General features: G+C 41.4%; 1 protein-coding gene across 5 annotated transcripts in view; it reads right to left on the bottom strand.

Moving 5' to 3' along the window:
* RERE (arginine-glutamic acid dipeptide repeats) overlaps positions 1-19,257 on the bottom strand; it is a 408,446-nt gene that overhangs the window by 123,800 nt on the left and 265,389 nt on the right. Inside the window, exon 1 of one of the 5 annotated variants that reach the window (XM_037062028.1) lies at positions 7,689-7,938. The exons of the other annotated variants lie outside the window; for them this stretch is intronic. Within the exon in view, the coding sequence (XP_036917923.1) occupies positions 7,689-7,714 (26 nt within the window). The 5' untranslated portion in view covers positions 7,715-7,938. Of the gene's footprint in view, positions 1-7,688; positions 7,939-19,257 lie in introns of those variants that run through there. 5 annotated transcript variants of the gene reach the window in all.

Below are 19,257 nucleotides of genomic sequence, written 5' to 3'. Positions count from 1 at the left end.
TGTACCATTAAAGACAGACTGGGGATAAGGGAAGAAAGCCAGACACGAGAAAAACTGACTAAATGATGAATATATTCCCCCAAAAATACACTGTAGACGGCTGAACAAGTAACTTCAAAAAAACGCCACAGTTAATGAGCAACGAAATCCAGGAATCAACTCAAGTAATACATTTCTTTTTCTCCAGGTTTACTAAAGAGGATCTCTGGTATGGGTCAGCTGTTTTGAAAAATCCTTAACTGTGGATCATACTTTAAAAATAGTCACATTCTCACCAGCAAGAAGGAATTTCTCTGCATGGCTAATATACATAATACATGGTTTACGGAACAGCTGAGATCCAGCCCCCTTTATTCTACAAATCTTTGCTTTAGAATATTAAAAAATAGTCCCAGAAACCAAATTAGAAGAAAATGGCAAGTCATTGCGTTTATTCCTTCAGTATTAAAAAAATAAAAAGAAATTCACTGTATATGAAATCTGATACAAAAGAAACCAATGTAACAAAGCAGTATCCATGGCAACTACAACTTAATATTTCAGGCCTCTTCAGCTGCAGTGGATTAAATAAAATGACAAGATGTTCCCTTTGAAAAGTAACCTGTTTCCATGGAAACATTTTAGTCTAAGAAGTAAACAGGCAATGGACAGAAAGGAGCAGGAAGCCTGCAACTGAATATCAAAAAGGGAGAGGCATCTATGCAAAAGAGATGAGAGGACCGGCAGGCCAGATTCGGGAGGGGAAGGCTCCTTGAGAGAAGCGTGCTGGCTGGAGGCAGGAGCCTGCTCTGAGAGTCACTTCTTTATCCCAAATGGAGGGTATGAAGTGAGGGAGGCAGGGGTGTGGACGTTCACTCAAGGCACCCAAAGATCTCTACGTGAGCATGGTAACTGCTTGAGACCAGGACTTGAGTCTAGAGGGGAAGAAGAGGGACAAGGACATTGGGTCGAGGGGAAATGACATGCGTCTGGGGGGAGAACCGAGGCCTTTTAGAGGAGCTGGCGTGACTTCCCATCGTGCGCCAGGCCCGGACTCCACCCCAAACACGGGCCGTCACAGCAGTGTGGTCTGTGGCCCATCCCCAAAAGGCTGGCCTAGTAACTGTCAAGTGAGACCTCTGCTCTGTGGCTGGTGTCACGTGTGAATGAGTCACTGTGCAGTCTTAGTCTTCCTTTACCTGTCCTTCAGTTGGCAAGTTTCAGACAGTAGGTAATTCTTATTTTTTTCACAGTGTTAAGCAGGAAGACTGACATGAAATTATAAAAAGAAGACTAGAAATTCTACTACCTTATTCTGAAAGTGACCACAGGGATGGACTGTGGGTCAGAAAAATAAACACAAAATTTTAGGAAAATAAAAAGGCAGTTTTTCAGAATCACTTCCTTTTTTAGAAGGGTTGTGGGCAGAAGTGAAAGTGAAGGACGACTGGAACAGTGTACAGGGTTTCTCAGATTTGTCCAACATGAACACATTCCTAAAGGAGTACTGAACAAATTACCTTGGTGTCTAACATAGTACATTAAAAATTCATGTAAGTAAATTGTGTATTCTATTCCAGAACATATTCTCATTCATTTTAAGACAGAAAATTATTTTCCCTAAATTGGAACCAAATCACCATATTTTGTACATCCTACCAGAATGCCCCATGACTCTGGCACCCCACTACGGGGAGAGAGGAGCTGTTAGACACACCTGAGTCTAGATGCTCAGGTGCCGGAACAGAGCACGGACCCGAGTCAGATGAACCTGGATTAAACCTGTAGTACCAAGGTTTTGCTAGCTCTAAGCATGACCTAGAAGACATAACTCAATCTCTCTGAGCCTCCGTTTTCTCATCTACGAAATGAACTTCTACATTGCTAGTTTGCGAGGCTGCTATAAAAATGAAAGCTGATCTACGGAGAGAAGCAGGCGCAGCTCCTGTTGCACAGCGGTCATCACTATTATTAGCTTTATGTACTGGCAGCAAGTGAGAGCAGAGCTAATTTCTCTGAGCCCCAAAGCACCACCTATCTCTCTGTCAGCCCTTATCAGAGTCATGATTTTATGTTTATTCTGTGTAATTATTTCTCTCGATGGATGCCTTGCCCTTTAGACCCAAATCACCATGTGGGTAGGAACCAAGTCTGTTTTTAGCTACCCATTATATCTCAGAGTCCACTGGCACTCACTAAATACACTTTAAATGAATAAATGACTCAGTATTTTAATTAAATTACTGTTTAGCCATAGATAGCAAACTAAGCATTTTGTTACAAAATTAAGTCAAGTCACCTAGAACAGAAGGCTAGTCTTTCAGGCAAAATTAATCTGAAACAGGGTTGAGAAAAGTGTCCAGCAGGAACGAAATTCAGTATGCATGCAAAACAACAATAAAAAAGAGAATCAGTCAACAGTTGAACAAGTTAATGTTCCAAAGTTACACACAAATGCAAACGCAGGTCGAAACAGGAACTCCTCCCAAATCCAGAGTCCCAATATCCCAAACTTTCTCTGCTGGAAGTCTCTTAGAGGCTGTCTAATCCAACCTTCCAGCTTAACAGAAGAAACACAGGCTGGGGGGATAAAGGTGCTCTGCTGAGGGGTCCCAGTAAGTTAACTACAGAGGATTCCAGGCCCCAGAAGCAGCTCTCCTTTCACAAGATCCCCTACAGTTAATTCAGAGTCCAGGCTAAGATTCTGGGCATTAGCCAAGAAATAGGAAGAATTTCCATGCTGAAATAGGAAGAATTTCCTTACTGTAATAAGATACAGTAAACATGACCTTTATACAATGATATTTAATATCAGAAAAAAATGGTTAAAGAATTTAAACAACAGGTAAGAAAGAATCTGGTTTCAAAGTGCTACAATGACTTTACCCCACTGTCTAAATGTCTCAATTGCTTGTGGTCTATCCTGCTACAGAAGGCAGCCTCAGGAATAGTGTCACGTCTGCCTTATGAGGGCTTTTCTTGAAGGGAAATAGTGAGAGCAGCTTAAAAGGCAGAGAGCTGGGGGTCTCATCAAACTTAAAGAGCAGGCTGTATGAAGTGTTTTGTTTGGTAAATATCTATGTGCATCAGAATTTGGTTTAAGATTGGCTTTCATTATAATCTCACACCCAGATTATGAGGTAGTAATTAATTTTTCCTCACCGCAATTTCTTTGTGGCTATGGTTATCTATTGGAAACAACCTGAGCATTATACACGGTGAAATTAGTCTTGGTCAATTAGCGGAAGTGTCAGATATACAGTTGCCCCTCAAACAACACAGGGTTAGGGATTCCAATCCCCACACAGTTGCAAATCCATGTATAACTTTTGACTGTCCCCCAAACTCAACTACTAATAGCATGCTGTGACTGGAAGCCATAAACAGTTCATTAACACGTATTTTTAAATTTTACATGCATATATGCTCTATTTTTACAAAAGAGTAGGCCATGGGGGAAAACAAGTCTCACTTGTCGGCCCGTCACTGCTCTGTAGGTACATGCAGTGTATCTGCCTGCGCCCTCTGACCCCCTCCAACCTCGGACCCCTCCTGGTATCACTGTCATCACCGGCTGCAAAGAAGGAAACGGTAGTGAGGACCCCAGCCCAACAGAAAGCTGCACACGCACACACAAACTCATCTGCCTCTTTGGAAAACAAACTTATTTTTTAAATCCCACTGTGACTCCAGTAATTTATAAAGCAGCAGTACTTGAAGAGTAAATTGATCCCCTGACCAGAAATGTTATTGGCTTCCTGCAAATTGCAATTAAACTTTAAAATAAACAGAAATGGAGGGTCCCCAGAAAAAGAGGGACTTTGGACCAAGTAGGTCTATAATGCAGCGCATCTGACTCTCACTTTGCTCGACCATCACCCTATTCCTCTTCACTCTGGTGGTGAGAATGCTGGGGGTTGGGGGCTCCAGCAGCACCCCTGGGGGCAATACAAACATTAGCACGCACATCCTCACAATAGTAAGACAAAGTGGTAAGAAAAGAACAACAGTGAATGCTGAACATTTGAATGTTATATCAAATGTTATACAATATGGAAGTAAAGCTTCTATAAAAAATATTCAGGAAGTATAATGAAAAAATATGAACACCCAAACAGCATAAGAAAAAAGGAGATCAGTAAATGGTGGCTAAACATATTGGTCACTAATTTAATTTACCATAATTCCTAACATAATCCTTAACACTGTTTTTGTTAAATAGGTTGACCAAAAACCAAAAAGTGTTGTTGAGAGAACCATACCTACAAGAGATTATAGAGTTGGCCTTTGAATTAATAGCAACAATACACTGAGCAACTATATGCCAAACACTTTCATACTGTTTTCATCCAATCCTAAAAACATCTGTGAGAAGTATTATTTATCTCCATATGACCCATGACAAAACTGAGGTTCAGAGGAGGGAAGGAACTTATCCAATGTCACAGCTGGTCCAATGTCACTTACTAGGTGCAATGTAAACCATACCATCTAATTTCAAATCTAGTCTTTTCTCTTACTATAGATGCCATTCATATATGCAACACATTTAGGGTAGAGGCCCATTTGTCAGGCACTCTAATGGGAACTGAAACGCAAACAGACATGGCCCATGCCCCCAGAAACTTAGAATCTAACAGAGAAGACAATCAATCAAATAGTCACAGACAAATGTGTAAGTTCAAATAATTTTGTACTATAAAAATAATGTCTAGTAATCCCAACTGAATTAGAATAAACTATTTTAGCTTAGACCCAAAGTGTATATCAGAATATACATCATAAGACTAGACTAGCTTTCTTTTAGATTTACTTTAAAGATACGTTCAAGGGATATATTCCCACCCCCCTGCCCCGGCCCATCAGAAACCACTTAATACAGATGATTACCAGTAGGGAGGAGATTTGTGGGCATACACATAATTTCAAATCTCCCTTTGGCCTATATTTTCTTTTTCCTGTCTCATTCTGTCTGACATTTGTTTTATAGCTTTAGAGTGAATGCCTCTCTGGTAGAAAGACAATGCAGTTCAGTCATGGCCAAAAAGTAAAACTGGAAAGGAAAAATGAATTCAATAGGGAAAAGGATCAGGAACAATGAATGACTGGAGAATCAGAGACACAGTGAATAACAAACAGGTCTTAGGCGTGTAAGTCTTTGGGCGCATAGCGAACACACCAGGGTCTGAGGAGCGGTCAGAAACAGACCTAGAGGGGAAGAATCTATGCTATGAGCAGATTCAGAGACTCTGCAACATTTATGTTGACAGAGGAACATTTTAAATGGGACCCAACCTCAGATGCTGATTCAAGATTCTAATAGAATGATAAGAGAAACAAGATCTGGATAATACTTTAGTGAACTTTTGCTTCTGTTCTTCTGGAAACATACTCTCTATTCACTAACACTTCCTGATACTCTGAAGTACAAGAAGAGGGTAGCAATTAGCTAAAATGAAACCAACTAGCATGTTTTCAGGGTCCAAGCAACAGACCCTAGACAACTTCACCAACCGAGAGAACAACCTTCCATGTGCTGTTCTTTCACCTCTACCACCACCAGACAAGCGCATGTAACATTCCCAAAATATTTTCCAAGACAGCAACATACAGAATAAATGCATACCACCCAAGAACAGCTCTAGCTGTTTCTCACTTGATTAGACAGGAAATACAGACATTCAACTCTGAACAACAGAGGGTCCCCACGGGTCATCACAACAGCTGTAAGTCCTCACATCTAAGCAGGCAGCTGCACGTGAGCTCTGCAAGTGCACATCTGCATGAGGCCACACCTCACACAAGAGGGAGGAACCTGACCAGAGTTGATTCAGCTACAAGTACAGCTTGCTACTCACTGTTTGTTTGGGGATTTTTTTTTTTTGGCTAAATGTAAAAAAAAACCAAAAAATTTAAGAATTATTAAAGATCCTAAAACAGTAAGGTAGTTTCACACCTGTTTTCCTAACAAGTGTTCTCCTAACTCAAATAATGGGCTTTCTAAAATAAATCTGAAACTTCAGTCCTGAAAAGTCAGCAAGTGCTACAATACCCAGTTTCTCTAAAGAAAGGACAATTTTAGACTTAGAAGAGTAAATGTGCTTCTAAACAGAATGATCTAAGACCAATTCCAGAAACACCACTTATGGTTTGGGGAAAATGAGTATTGGCCCCAAACTTTCAAATGCAATGTTCAAATAAGTACAATCATAATGGGAAGATGGCTCTCACACGAATGGAAAAAAAGAGATTAAAAACCAGTAATAAATGTGCCAACCCTAAATTACCCCTCTATAATTCATGTCCTTAATTGCCATCTCAAAACTGAACTTGCTAGGAGCCAGATTACAATTCAACAGTATTTTCACTGTCTAGAATTTATTATTAGCTTTCCAAAAACTTTCCAAAAATCAGGGGCCTCATCTTGTAATTCTTTTCATTACATGGAAAATTTCTCCCCTCTCCCCTTGTCATACTATAAGTTTTTCAGTTGCACATTTGCCTATTATTGGTTTCCCTTCATCCTCATAAACACACAAAAACTTAAGTGTCACTTCAAATTTTTCCCAACCTTCATCAAAAGAAAGAAGAGAAGAAAAAGAGGAACAACTAACATAATTTAAATACTTCACTTAATATTTACTAGGGCAAGTCTTCGACTTACTACCATTGGCTCCCTAAGCTGACCATGGTGATTGACACAGCCATCTTTCTGAGCCTCGTCTGCAAAGAGGAGCACACACACAGTGGCGCTTCCCCTCCCAGAAAGAACTAGTGCCCAGCCCATCAAGCAGCAGACGCAAAACCTGGCCTGGTCAGTGCCTCCTCCTCAGCAGGCATCAACTCCTCTTTTTTACTCCACTCCTACAGAATTGACAAGTCACACAACAAAATGCACCTACGCAAGTGCTACCCTCTGCTAAAACAAAACGAACAAACAAAATATCTGGAGCCTCAACTTCTAACACACACCACTGCGTACACTTTCTTTAACTGCCAAGAAATTTTCTGTAAGTTCCAAAAGGAAGCAAGGACTGCTCCTTTTGAAGCAATGGACAATAAAAAGTGGTGTAATATAACCTTTCATTTTTTTATTAAAAAATCCCATTTTTAGGTGATACTGTTGCAATCACAATCTGCAACTGCCCCCTGCATACATCAAAATGTGTGCACTATTTCATTTTCAGACTTCAGGAAAAGATCACAGGAATTATAATTTGCTCTGGCAGACAGGCTCTCAATCAAAACAAGTTCCACCCACCTTCAAAGCAACCAATAGCTGCCCACCTACCACCCTTCCTAAAACATCCAAACAGAGCTGCTCTGGGGCCCAGGCATTCCCTAACCCAGCAGCCTGCTGGTTTGCTCTGCAGGTGCTTGAAGGCAAAGAAGCTTGGCACAGAGCACACGACAAGACTCAGGTTAAAGCTATACCCAGAGAGGAAGAGATAAGGAAAGGGGGAAGAGGAGAGGGACACAGGAACCCACAATGTTCCCCATTTGCTTTAATGCATCTCCGGGTAGACGCCATCCTTAGCTCTGATTTCACGCCTCGCAACACCACCTACAAGGCCAGCCAGGGCTCTGAATTAAAGGCTCTCAGGAACATGCACTATGAATGATGAAATGATTCATAAACATCTCCAAAAGTGAGAAAGAGCAGCAAAAACCACCACTGTCTCGGTGAGGCCAGACGAAGATTAGCCTACCTGCAGGGGCTGAATGGATCATCCATGACTAACAGAGGCTCTGGTGAGTCTAGCTGTCTCCCTGAACCTCTACTTACTGCTAAAACTCTGCCCTTTTCTACACTAACAACTCAAAATGGAGGCACATGCAGTCTGAGAGACCTCATAGAGCTTTCACTGAGCTTGTGCTATGACCTAAGCCTTCACGCAGAACGCAGAAACTTCCCCCTCACACTGACAGGACTGAGCATGTGCTGTGACCCTCCCTCATCCATACACTGTCTCTCAACGCAATCAATCTCAACCCTGCTGTTTCCGTAAATAAAGCCCAGCCAACAGACTCTGCAGCTTCTCCCCGCATACCAAGCTAGTGTGCAGGGAAGTGGGGCCTTAGAAAGGGGATCCGAGACAGCCAACACCCGGGCACTCAGCAAGCAGAGCCACTGAGAGGCTTCAGATAAATGCCTTGCTCTGTCAAGACAACAGCAAGTTTTGCCTTTAAAAAATAATAGTAATTGTGGTTTTTAAAGAGCATGATCTTCAAGAAGGAAAAGAATCAAAAGACACATATAAATGACTATACCTGAGATTAATTAACAGAAACAATGCCACACATCTAAAAATCACAGCAGTGCTACTTAAAGGGAGCAATTCCACAAATTTTTTTTGAAAACTTTAAACATTCAGGAAAAAGGGCAGAGGAACAACCCTAGCAAAGCTATGGAGTGCTGACTTGTCGTAGCTACAAATGCAGTACAGACAGGTAGATATTGAGAACACAGTATCTAAACATTAACTCTATGTAAAAAGCTTCATCTCTTTTAGATAAGAAGTTCTAAAATCTCCACCACCACCCCCCCAAAAAAACCCAATTCCTATAGTGATACTGCCCAGTCAGGTATGTCTAACTTAAAAAATGTACTTCTGACAGTTAGAAAGACAGGAAGGTCCAAATCAAGAGGTCAAAGAACACCCAGTCACTAACACCTGGCACCTGAAGATGTGGGGGTCTCCTGACTCAGGACTCGAGGCAATTGTTTAGAACACTGCCCATGGAGTTAAATTCATTTAAAATTAATCAGAAAAGACTGCTAAAGCCATGTAACCAAGGCCACAACATCCTAATCATACTGAGCAATATAAAGTGTTCCTGTTGCCCACAGTACCAGTCAAGATACTTTCTGTTAAAATCCTTAAAAACACACCTATGCCCTCTCCCCAAACCTCCTAAAAAAAGGGTGGGGGTGGCAAACTGGGCTGTCAGCCATAAGGAAAGTAACCTTAATTCTGGACGTGTTTCTAAGAGATGATTTTTTTTAAATATTTTATTTATTTATCTTTAGAGGGGAAGGGAAGGAGAGAGGAAGGAAACATCAATGTATGGTTGCTTCTGGTGCATCCCCTGCAGGGAACTGACCCCTGCCGGAAACTGGCCTGCAACCCAAGCATGTGCCCTGACTGGGAATCGAACCGCGATCGTCTGGTTCGCAGGCCCGCGCTCAATCCACTGAGCTACACCAGCCAGGGCCTAAGAGATGATTCTTTACATCACTACTTGGTTATAATTTTTTAAAAAAGAGAAGACCATGAAACTCCCTAAAGTTTATGAAGGACAAGACAGGGAAGGAAACTGCAGCACCGACTCTGTTTTCTCCAAAAGCAACAGAGTGTGGAGAAATCAGAAATGGCTCTAACAGAGTGCTCCATGCCTGCAGGATTCCTGAAGGCAGTGCAGACCCTGACCCATGTCCCGCTCAATGCCGGTGCTCGTACCACCAAACCAGCCAGGTTCTGACCCTGTGATTAAATCCAAACTCTCACCCTGCTGAAAATGTAATGGGCACAACACAAGAAATGCCAGGTGCACTTAAGTGAGCACGTGAAGCAAGTACCTACAGGTTGAAAGACCATTTTCCCTACTCATATATAAGATAACATACCCCAGAAGTAACTAGAAACAGTCTAGAGAAAAAGACTTTCCAAAAACAAGAGCAATTACCAGCTAAATAGCATCAATATGACCACTAAACATGTATTAAAAAAAAAAAAACTACACCTCTTCATATGGAAACTGTTTCCTTGGAGGTATCAACAGAAGACAATAATTTCAGAAATTCATCATGACTCTGAAAAACCATGGGAACTGTTCCATGGAGCGCACCAAAACACCCTTACTATACCGAGTCAAAAAACATGAGTAGGCCCTGGCTGGGTAGCTCTCAGCTAGTTAGAACGTCATCCCTCTATGCCAGGACTGTGGGTGGCTTCAATCTCTGGTCAGGGCACATACAAGAAAAGCAACCAATGAATGCATACATAAATGGAACAACAAATAGATGTCTCTCTCTTTCCACCTCCACCTCTAAAATCAATAAATAAAAAATTTTTAAAAACGTGCTATAACTTTGGTCCCACAATGCCCTGAACAATTCTAAGGGCACGTCACCAACATCCTACAGCCTTTTCTGGGTGACACTGGGTCCTGGTGGTGAGCGCGGCCCATCGCAACATCATCCTCGCGTCTTTCTGGCACTGCCAGCCCGCAGCTCTCACCCAGCACCCTAACAAACCCCCCCTCCCCATCACCCTTCGCTGGCAACGCAGCCCAGGGCTCACCCTCTTTCACACGCTTTCCCAAGGAGAACTCAACCACTCGACCTGATTCCAACAAGCTCGTCTCTGGAGACAGCCCCTTACGGGGACCAGCCTGGGAGGGTTCTGTGCTTGTGCTGCTGTCCCTCGACGCAAGGGCTTTTTCTGAGGCGCCTCCCCCTCCGAACAGACCCTGAGCCACAGGAGCAAACACAAGGCCCACAGGCCAAACCGAGCCCTCCTCCTCGGTTCATCCGGGCGGCGCCTTGTTTCTACCTAGGGGCAACGCCGAGCTCTCGCTTAACCGCTAAGGAGCAGTTACATTTACACAGTCCGAACATTACTTACAGCCCTCTGAAGGCAACCACGAGGCTGATGTGGCCCCCAGTGAACATGAGTTTGACACCCCTGTTCTAGGCTTTTTGAGGGCAAGGAAAGTACCAAAATCATCTCTATTTGAATCACCCAACCCTCTTATTTTGTACCTCAAAAGATACATCCGATGCGCTGAGGAGGCACAACATCACTTACAACGTATTTCTCGGCAAAAATTACATGACCTGAATCTCATCACGAGGAAACATGGAACAAGCCCAACTGAAGAATACGTCACAAAACTCAATGCCATAAAAAACCAAAAAGGCTAAAAAACACATTATGGGAACAAAGAAAGGCTGAGGATATAAAGGGACTCAACTAAATGCCAACATGTGATCACAGCGGAAAATTATTATGAAGGTTATTATTAAAAAAACTGGCAAAATTTGAATATGGACTATATCAGGCTGTAAGGTATGTTGTCAACGTCACCTTTCCTGATTGAGGTAACCATATATTGAAATATTTAGGAGGAAAAAAGCCTGATGTCCAGTATTCATTTCCAAATGTTCAGGAAAGGAAAACACTACAGAGTAATGAAACAAAGATGGTAAATATGGAAAATAACATGGCGGAAAGAGCGATAATAAAGCAAATCTGTAATAAAGTTAACAAGATAAACAACATATAAGATAAAATCAATAAAAATAAAATAGCAAGTATTACAGAATGTTAATTGGTGAACTGGGGGCAACAATACATGGGAGTTCTGTGTACTAACCTCGTATTCTCCTTTAAGCTGTGTACATAAAATCCCACACTCAAATGTTAAAAAGCTGTCAAACAAACAAACAAACGATACTTGGACTGGCCTTCAATCGTCAGTTCCCACATATCTGGAGGGGGACACATGGTGGCAGCAAACGACCTGGGTGCCTGGTTACAGGCCTCCACAGCACTCTAGTTCCCAGCTGCATCCACGTAATGTCCAGCTGCAACTTCAGTCCCACTTCAGAACACAGCTGGAGTCCTTCTTGTCAGAGTAACCAAGGGGCCCTGAAACCCAGTGGTTTGCTGTTTAAGTAAGGCAATGTTCCACTTTCAACCATAAATTCCAGTGCTAGAAATGGGCTCTGTATCCACTGGCCAAGCCTTGTCTTATACCAAGGACACCTGGAAATGACACTTAGCACTCAAGGGCCTCTAAGCCCAGGGCCGTTTCTCCCCCACTGGTTGTCTTGAACATTAGATACCTGTTTACTGCCTGGACCTCATTCCTGCCAGCACATTTCCTGACTTGTCACCTGGCTGCCTGCAGGGATATGCACCCTTCACTTGCACACCAGCTGCCCTGGTGCCTCCTGTGGCCTATCACCAGGTCTTCACAGAAGTCTGGTGACCCCAGGCACATCTGTATCATCTCTGGATCCTAGACCTCCTTTTCTCTGACAATGAATCCCTAGCAAATACCAGATGCAGCATGAACACTTCTGAATAAAGGGGAGCTGAACAGGTAAAATGAACATACTGTACTTCTAGGTTCTTCCTGAAGTTAAAAAGGTTTATTACTTGAAACTGACCGAAAAACCTATTGTTCACTCACAATACTTAATATTTTGTGAGCAGAAAATTCATGTTTGTCAAAAGTAAAGTCAGAGTTGTAACATGGAAGTTTCCTAGGTTTTATTTTTTTTTAATTTTCTAATTACCAGAAATATAAAAAATGTCTAAAATGTTTTATTTACTAGCAAAAAATTGTAAAGCAAAAACAGGAATGAAAATTGCTTCTAAAGATTAAGGAATCTTTAGAAGAAAACCCTTGAAAAAAAGATACTCTACTTGATTTCTAATTAGTACTAACTTCTCATCAATAAAGGAAACTTTCAGAAACAGTTTAAATTTTATTTTCTGATTGCCCTACTGTGGAAATGGAAGAGTTTTATATATATATTGAACTTATGTCCAGCGAAGCACACTAATTCATCTTATCAGTTTTAACAATGTGCTCATGTTTTCTCAGGTTTTCTGCAATAAAATTATTATATTGTATTCACAAAGGGTCATTTCTTCATTCCCAATTCTCACATATTTCTTTTTTCATGTATTCATGAACATGGCAATCCTTACACTGCTTCTGACTTTAAAGAGAATACTTCCAACAGTCTACCTTTAAATAATGGTGCTTGTTGCATGTTGTCAGTAAGCGGTCTGTCAAAATAAGGAGTCTCATTCTACAGTTCATTTGCTAAGAGTTCCCCCGCTTTGAGGGGGTGTCGAATTTTACCAAGCACTTTTTCTACAGCAAATGACTGCATATTTTTTCTTCTTCAGTACATCAAAGTGGTAAAATATATTAACAGATAAATTATTACTAAATCATTCTTGTATTATCCAAGTATAAAATATACTTGGACATGTATATTTTAAGGCATCACCAAATTCCATTTTCTAATATTGTATTCAGACATTTTACACCCATTTTACATGTAAGGACATGTAAGACTGACCTATAGACTGTACTGTTTTATCTGGTGTTGGTATAAAGGTTTACTAGCCTCGTAAAATGACTTGGCTAACCTATACCATCTTTCTCTGTCCTCTGGAACACAGGTGGAATTAATCTGTAAAGTATGAATATAATTATATATATTTCTTTTTGGTCTAATGGGAACAAAAGGGTATCCTGAACAATTTATGAAAACTGCCTTTGAAGGGAGGTGGGATGCATTTTTACCCACTTCCTCTTTCCTCCAGCTGTGACACGGGGAAAAGGTGACTCCCACTAAAGCAAAACTCAAACTTGAAATGTCTCATGTTCCAATTAATTGAAATAAAGGATCTCTAGACTGTCACTTTTCAGCTAAAGTACAAGAGTTATACTGAAAAAAAAAATGGCCACACCATTATTCAGAATAATCAAATATTGGAAAACCCATAAATGTTCAAACTAGGAGAAAAGATATGTTATGGGACATCCCTATGATGGTATACAAGGTGTTTTGTTCATTACAAATATTTTTGTGAAATGTTTTAATGACATGGTACTACGCTGATAAAAGAGAACTAACTCAATAAAGGCATGCGTGATTGTATGTATATTTTGTATAAACAATATTTTAATTACAATCTTAGTATGTGCACATATACCTATACACAGAGATGTATATTCAAGGAAAAACACAAATAAGGGTTACAGAATTACATATTATTTCAGTTTGCTGCTTCAACTTACATACTGATCAAATTATTCTCTAGTGAGCACATTTTCTCCTTCATAAAGAAACTAAAATATCTCCCAGTATGGCTAGAAGAAAATTAAGTTGTATGTGAATCTATCTATAATGAAATCACAGAAGTTAAGAGTGCAAGCTTTGGAGTCAAACAGGCTTGAGGCTTCCGGTTTACTGACTGCATGCCTTAGGCTATTATTTAATATAGTATCAATTTCCTCGATCATACAATAAAGACAGTGCCGCCCTCACTGAGCTGTTACTGGAACTACAGGATCTAACACAGAGCAGGCACTCACTGCATGGCAGTAGCAGACATTTTCTGATGTGCCTTGAACAGATGATGTCAAAAATTTGATTCCTTGAGGTCACATTAAGAAATATCAAATGCTAAATCTACTAAAGACACACCTCAAGATGTCAAAACCAAGACTTCCGGCCAAGATGGAGGCATAGGCGGAAACACTGTGCCCCCTCCCAGAATTAAATTTAAAGACAGCAAAGTTTTAGAAACAAAAATGCAGCCAAAACAGTGAAAACTGAACTGTATGGAAGTCCGACAAAAATGAACCCATTCAGCAAGACCAGTAAGAGAAGCAGAGTCAGCGGTGGAGCAGGGTCCAGCTGGAAAGATCATTCAGTCCAACCGAGCCAGGAGCAGAGGCGGTTGGTGGATCCCAAGCATGTGGTGGTGACAGGCTGACCCAGTGAGGGCTCAGGGCAGCTGGCTGACTGCGGTCACACATTCGCACGCAGATAAACCAAGCGAAGGAGTGAACAGTGAGACAGACTGCGCAGGCTAGGGCCCCAGCGACGGGAATTAGAGCCTGAAAGCACCAACTGGAAAGACTTTCTCAGGGTCGAGGGGCTGGGAGAGGCTCCCAGGCTCACAGAGAGTTCGTTGGAGAGACCCACAGGGTCCTGGAGAGTACACGGGCCCACACACCCGGGAACCAGCACCAGAGGGGCCCAATTTGCTTGTGGGAAGCTGCAGAGGGGACAGAAATCTGAGAGAGAGAGGAGTGGCGCAAAGCGCCATTTTTTTCCCTCTCTGACCCTGCCCCCACACACAGCGTCACAACCCAGCAACTGGGTCACCCGGCCCTGGTAAACACCTAAGGCTTCGCCCCTCATACATAACAGGTGTGAAAAGACCAAACATTATGACTCAAGAACAGCTCAAAGCCCCAGAGCCTATAATCCTAAATGACCAAGAAATAGTCAACCTTTCAGATGCACAGTTCAAAACACTAGTGATCAAGATGCTCCCAGAACTGGTTGATTTTAGCCACAAATTAGAGGAACATATGAAGGCTACACTGATTGAAATGAAGGGAAATGCACAGGAAACTAATAGTGATGGAAAGGAAACTGGGACTCAAATCAATGGAAGGGACCAGAAGGAAGAACGAAACAACCAACAGAAAAGAAGGAAGAAACAAGAATTCAAAAAAATGAGGAGAGGCTTAGGAACCTCCAGGACATCTTTAAACGTTCCAACATTCGAATTATAGGGGTACCAGAAGGGGAAGAGGAACAGCCAAGAGTGGAAAACTTATTTGAACAAATAATAAAGGAGAACTTCCGCAATCTGGCAAAGGAAATAGACTTCCAGGAAGTCCAGGAAGCTCAGAGAGTCCCAAAGAAGTTGGACCCAAGAAGGAACACACCAAGGCACATCATCATTACATTAGCCAAGAGTAAAATGAAGGAGAGAATCCTAGAAGCAGCAAGAGATAAGGGGACAGTCACCTACAAAGGAGTACCCATCAGACTGTCAGCAGATTTCTCAAAAGAGACCTTCCAGGCAAGAAGGGGCTGGAAAGAAGTCTTCCAACTCCTGAAATCCAAAGACCTACATCCAAGACTGCTCTATCCAGCAAAGCTTTCATTTAGAATGGAAGGGCAGATAAAGTGCTTCTCAGATAAGGTCAAATTCAAGGATTTCATCATCACCAAGCCCTTACTATATGAAATATTAAAGGGACTTATCCAAGAAAAAAAGATAAAAAATATGAACAGTGAAAGGACAGCAAACTCATAGTTATTAACAACCATGCCTAAGCCCTGGCTGGTGTAGCTCAGTGGATTGAGCGTGCGCCTACGAACCACACGATTGCGGTTCGATTCCCAGTCAGGGCACATGCCTGGGGTGCAGGCCAGTTCTCAGCAGGGGACACATGAGAAGCAACCATACATTGATATCTCTCTCCCTCTCTCCTTCCCTTCCCCTCTAAAGATAAATAAATAAAATCTTAAAAATATTTTTTTAAAAAAGAAACTAGATGTTAAAAAAAAATAACCACGCTAAAACAAAAGCAAACTAAGGACAGCTAGATCGGGAGCGGAAACATAGAAATGGAGATCACATGGAGGGTTAGCAACAGGGGAGTAGGAGGAGGAGAAGGGGGAAGAAGATACAGAGAATAAGTAGCATAGACAGTAGGTAGAAAATAGACAGGGGGGAGGGCAGGAATACTATGGGAAATACAGAATCTAAAGAACTTGTGACACATGGACATGAACAAACGGGGGGAATGGTAGGGGAAGGGTGTGCAGGGTGGAGGGGAGTGAAGGGGGAGACTGGGACAACTTTAATGGCATAATCAATAAAATATATTTAAAAAAGATGTCAAAACCCATCCATGTGTGGGAGAGAGCAAAGTCAGTGCTAGAAAAATAAAGATATCAAGGATAATGAAGTAAGGTTTCTCACTGTTAAAGATGAGGATTACAAAAGAAGAAAAAGGGCAAAACTAGTAGGAACCCTGTGATACTAGATTAGAACTGGAAAATTTGCTATGAAGTCATAGATACACAAAGACACAGAAATACAGATGTAGATGTGTGCATTCACACACATATACACACACCCTAGCTCTGTTTGCTCAAAGGCCTGAGAACAGTAACACAAAATAATGAGCATAACTACCACCAGATCTTGGTTTCTAGTATTATTCTCCAAAATCTGTGACAAACTGACCTCAAAATGATTAATAACAGATTATAAACAAATGATTAAAATAGAAAGCCAGCCCTGCCTGGTGTGACTCAGTGGTCTGAGTGCTGGCCTGAAAACTAAAGGGTTGCTGCAGAGCCTATAAACATACCGCAACATACTTCCAAATGGTTCAGTTAAGAAAGAGTCTTCTACTGTACTTGCAACTGTTCTGTAAGATCGAGACCGCTTCAAAACAAAGCAGAGTAAAATGAGGTATGCAGGTACAACACTCACAGCAGTGCTGGACATGTGGTGCTAACTGCAGCCAGTATTAGTAACATACTGCCATTGTTAGTCAGGGGGAAATTAAACCTAAAACCTTGAAAATGCCTCAGTTTATGACTGCTACCAATTACAACGATAATAATACTTAAGCCTCATTACTGCCTTAAAAAAAAAAAAGCAGCAGCAGCTCCTCCCTGGAAGAAGAAAAGTGGAGAGGGCACAGCTGATTGCAGGTGACCACAGCTGATCAAGTACATTCTCTTCTGGGTAAGATAGGAGAACACATTGTTTTCCACCTGATAGCTAAGAGAGGCCTCTTGTTGAAAATACAAAGAACTAAGAAAATAATAGGATGTTACCTGCTGCAGACCAAGACCACTAATGCTTTTATAAAAAAGACAGTATGGGGAAGGAGGAAAAGGAGACAATGTATCAGTAACTATGAATGCAAAATGCTCAATTTTAAATTATATGTTTTCTTCACTATCCCTAAATGCACTTTGGGGACCTAACGAACTCTTAGAAGGAAGGGGAAACAAATGCACTCATCCTTGGGGAAGTTCATGCTTTCCAATTTAAAGATAAAGGGATCTCCTCTCAAATGGCCACTATATTTTGTTCTTTCTGGGACTCCATTCACCATTACTTCCTTTCTCCCCTAATTCATTGGCCTGAGTCAGAGTCTGCTGACTACAAAAGTAAATATGGGACAAATCTCGTACATATAACAAGGGTGAACAACACCCCAAGTGCAGAAATGTCAAAACAGACTATAAAAGCAAAGCCCAATAACCTGAGGGTTCAAAGCGCAGGCTAGCATTAGAGTCAAGCCTCTCTCACTTGTCAGCCCCTTGTAGCTTGTATCCTACTTAAAGCCAGAAACATCTGTCCCCTCTTTTTTTTTGCTCAATTAAATTTTGTTCCTTAAACATAATGGCTAGCAAAAATACAGTGTCACAGTCCCTTAGCTTACATCTGTAGCATCAGAGGATTTTCAAAATTCAGAATTTTTTTGATTTAGAAAGTAACTATAGTGCCCTGGCTGGTGTAGCTCAGTGGATTGAGCACAGGCTGCGAACCAGAGGGTCGCCAGTTCAATTCCCAGTCAGGGCACATGCCTGGGTTGCAGGCCAGTTCCCGGCAGGGAACACATGAGAGGCAGCCATACATTGATGTTTCTCTCCCTCTCTCCTTCCCTTCCCCTCTAAGGATAAATAAATAAAATCTTGAAAAAAACAAAAGAAAAGAAAGGAAGGAACTATCATGAATACACCATAAAATATGTAATACTCCAATAGTGTCTGAGAAATGACCACTAGCCTACCACATTAGTCCTTCTGTTGCACAAGTTGTGCAAACTTACACAAAGTGAACAAAATTCCGAACTGCATCACACCCATTCAAGTCAGGTGTGACAACCAAATGAGTGTCAGCACCAAACTCAGCCTAAAAATCTTTTGATTTTTTTCAGAGCATTCACATTGTATAATTAAAGATATGAGATTATGGATCTCCCAAATTTTAAAGGCAATGACAAGCCTGTTCTCCTAAATATATATTTGTTCCAAAAACTAATACCATCAGAACCGCAAATTCTGTACAACCAGGTCCCTGACCAGAAACATCATTATAAAAATCAGGTTAGGAAAAAAATAAAAATATAGCCAAACACTGGGATTTGAGAAAGAGTTATACAAAAAATATGGGGAAAAAATAGAAACTTTCAGTACTTGCTAATATACTAAATAAATTAAGGAAAATAACATAATAAATCAACTTTGAAATACTATAAGAAAATTTGTTATGAGAAATGATAATACTACTTCAATTTCAACTGCTCACGTAGAGCAAAGTCCCTGCCTTATTTAAGAGGAGGGACCGACCAGTCACCAAAGTCTGCAGTCACAGAATCACCGGTCTTTTACCTGGCAGTGGTCTTACACTACCTCCCAGGATTGTTCCCACAGTTTGACATCTCCTCTCCAAATGACTCAGGGGACTGAGTCAGCACACAGCACCATGCAGCTATGACTGCATACCAGTCTCACTCATTCAAATCAGGGGAAGAACCACCCAGAAACCTGCACATCACACAGACCTATTCCTCACAAACTTGACACAAAGACAGAAACAGACTGATGGGTCAGTTCTGCAAGGATATGCACCCTTGAGCATTGTAAAGATCGGGTTGTGCACAGCCAGGTGAGGAAACAGTTTTCCCACA

Source organism: Sturnira hondurensis, unplaced genomic scaffold (assembly GCF_014824575.4).
Source record: "Sturnira hondurensis isolate 20B ecotype Veracruz unplaced genomic scaffold, ASM1482457v3 Scaffold0013931, whole genome shotgun sequence".
NCBI lineage: Eukaryota > Metazoa > Chordata > Mammalia > Chiroptera > Phyllostomidae > Sturnira > Sturnira hondurensis.
This window is presented reverse-complemented; position numbering and strand designations above follow the sequence as displayed.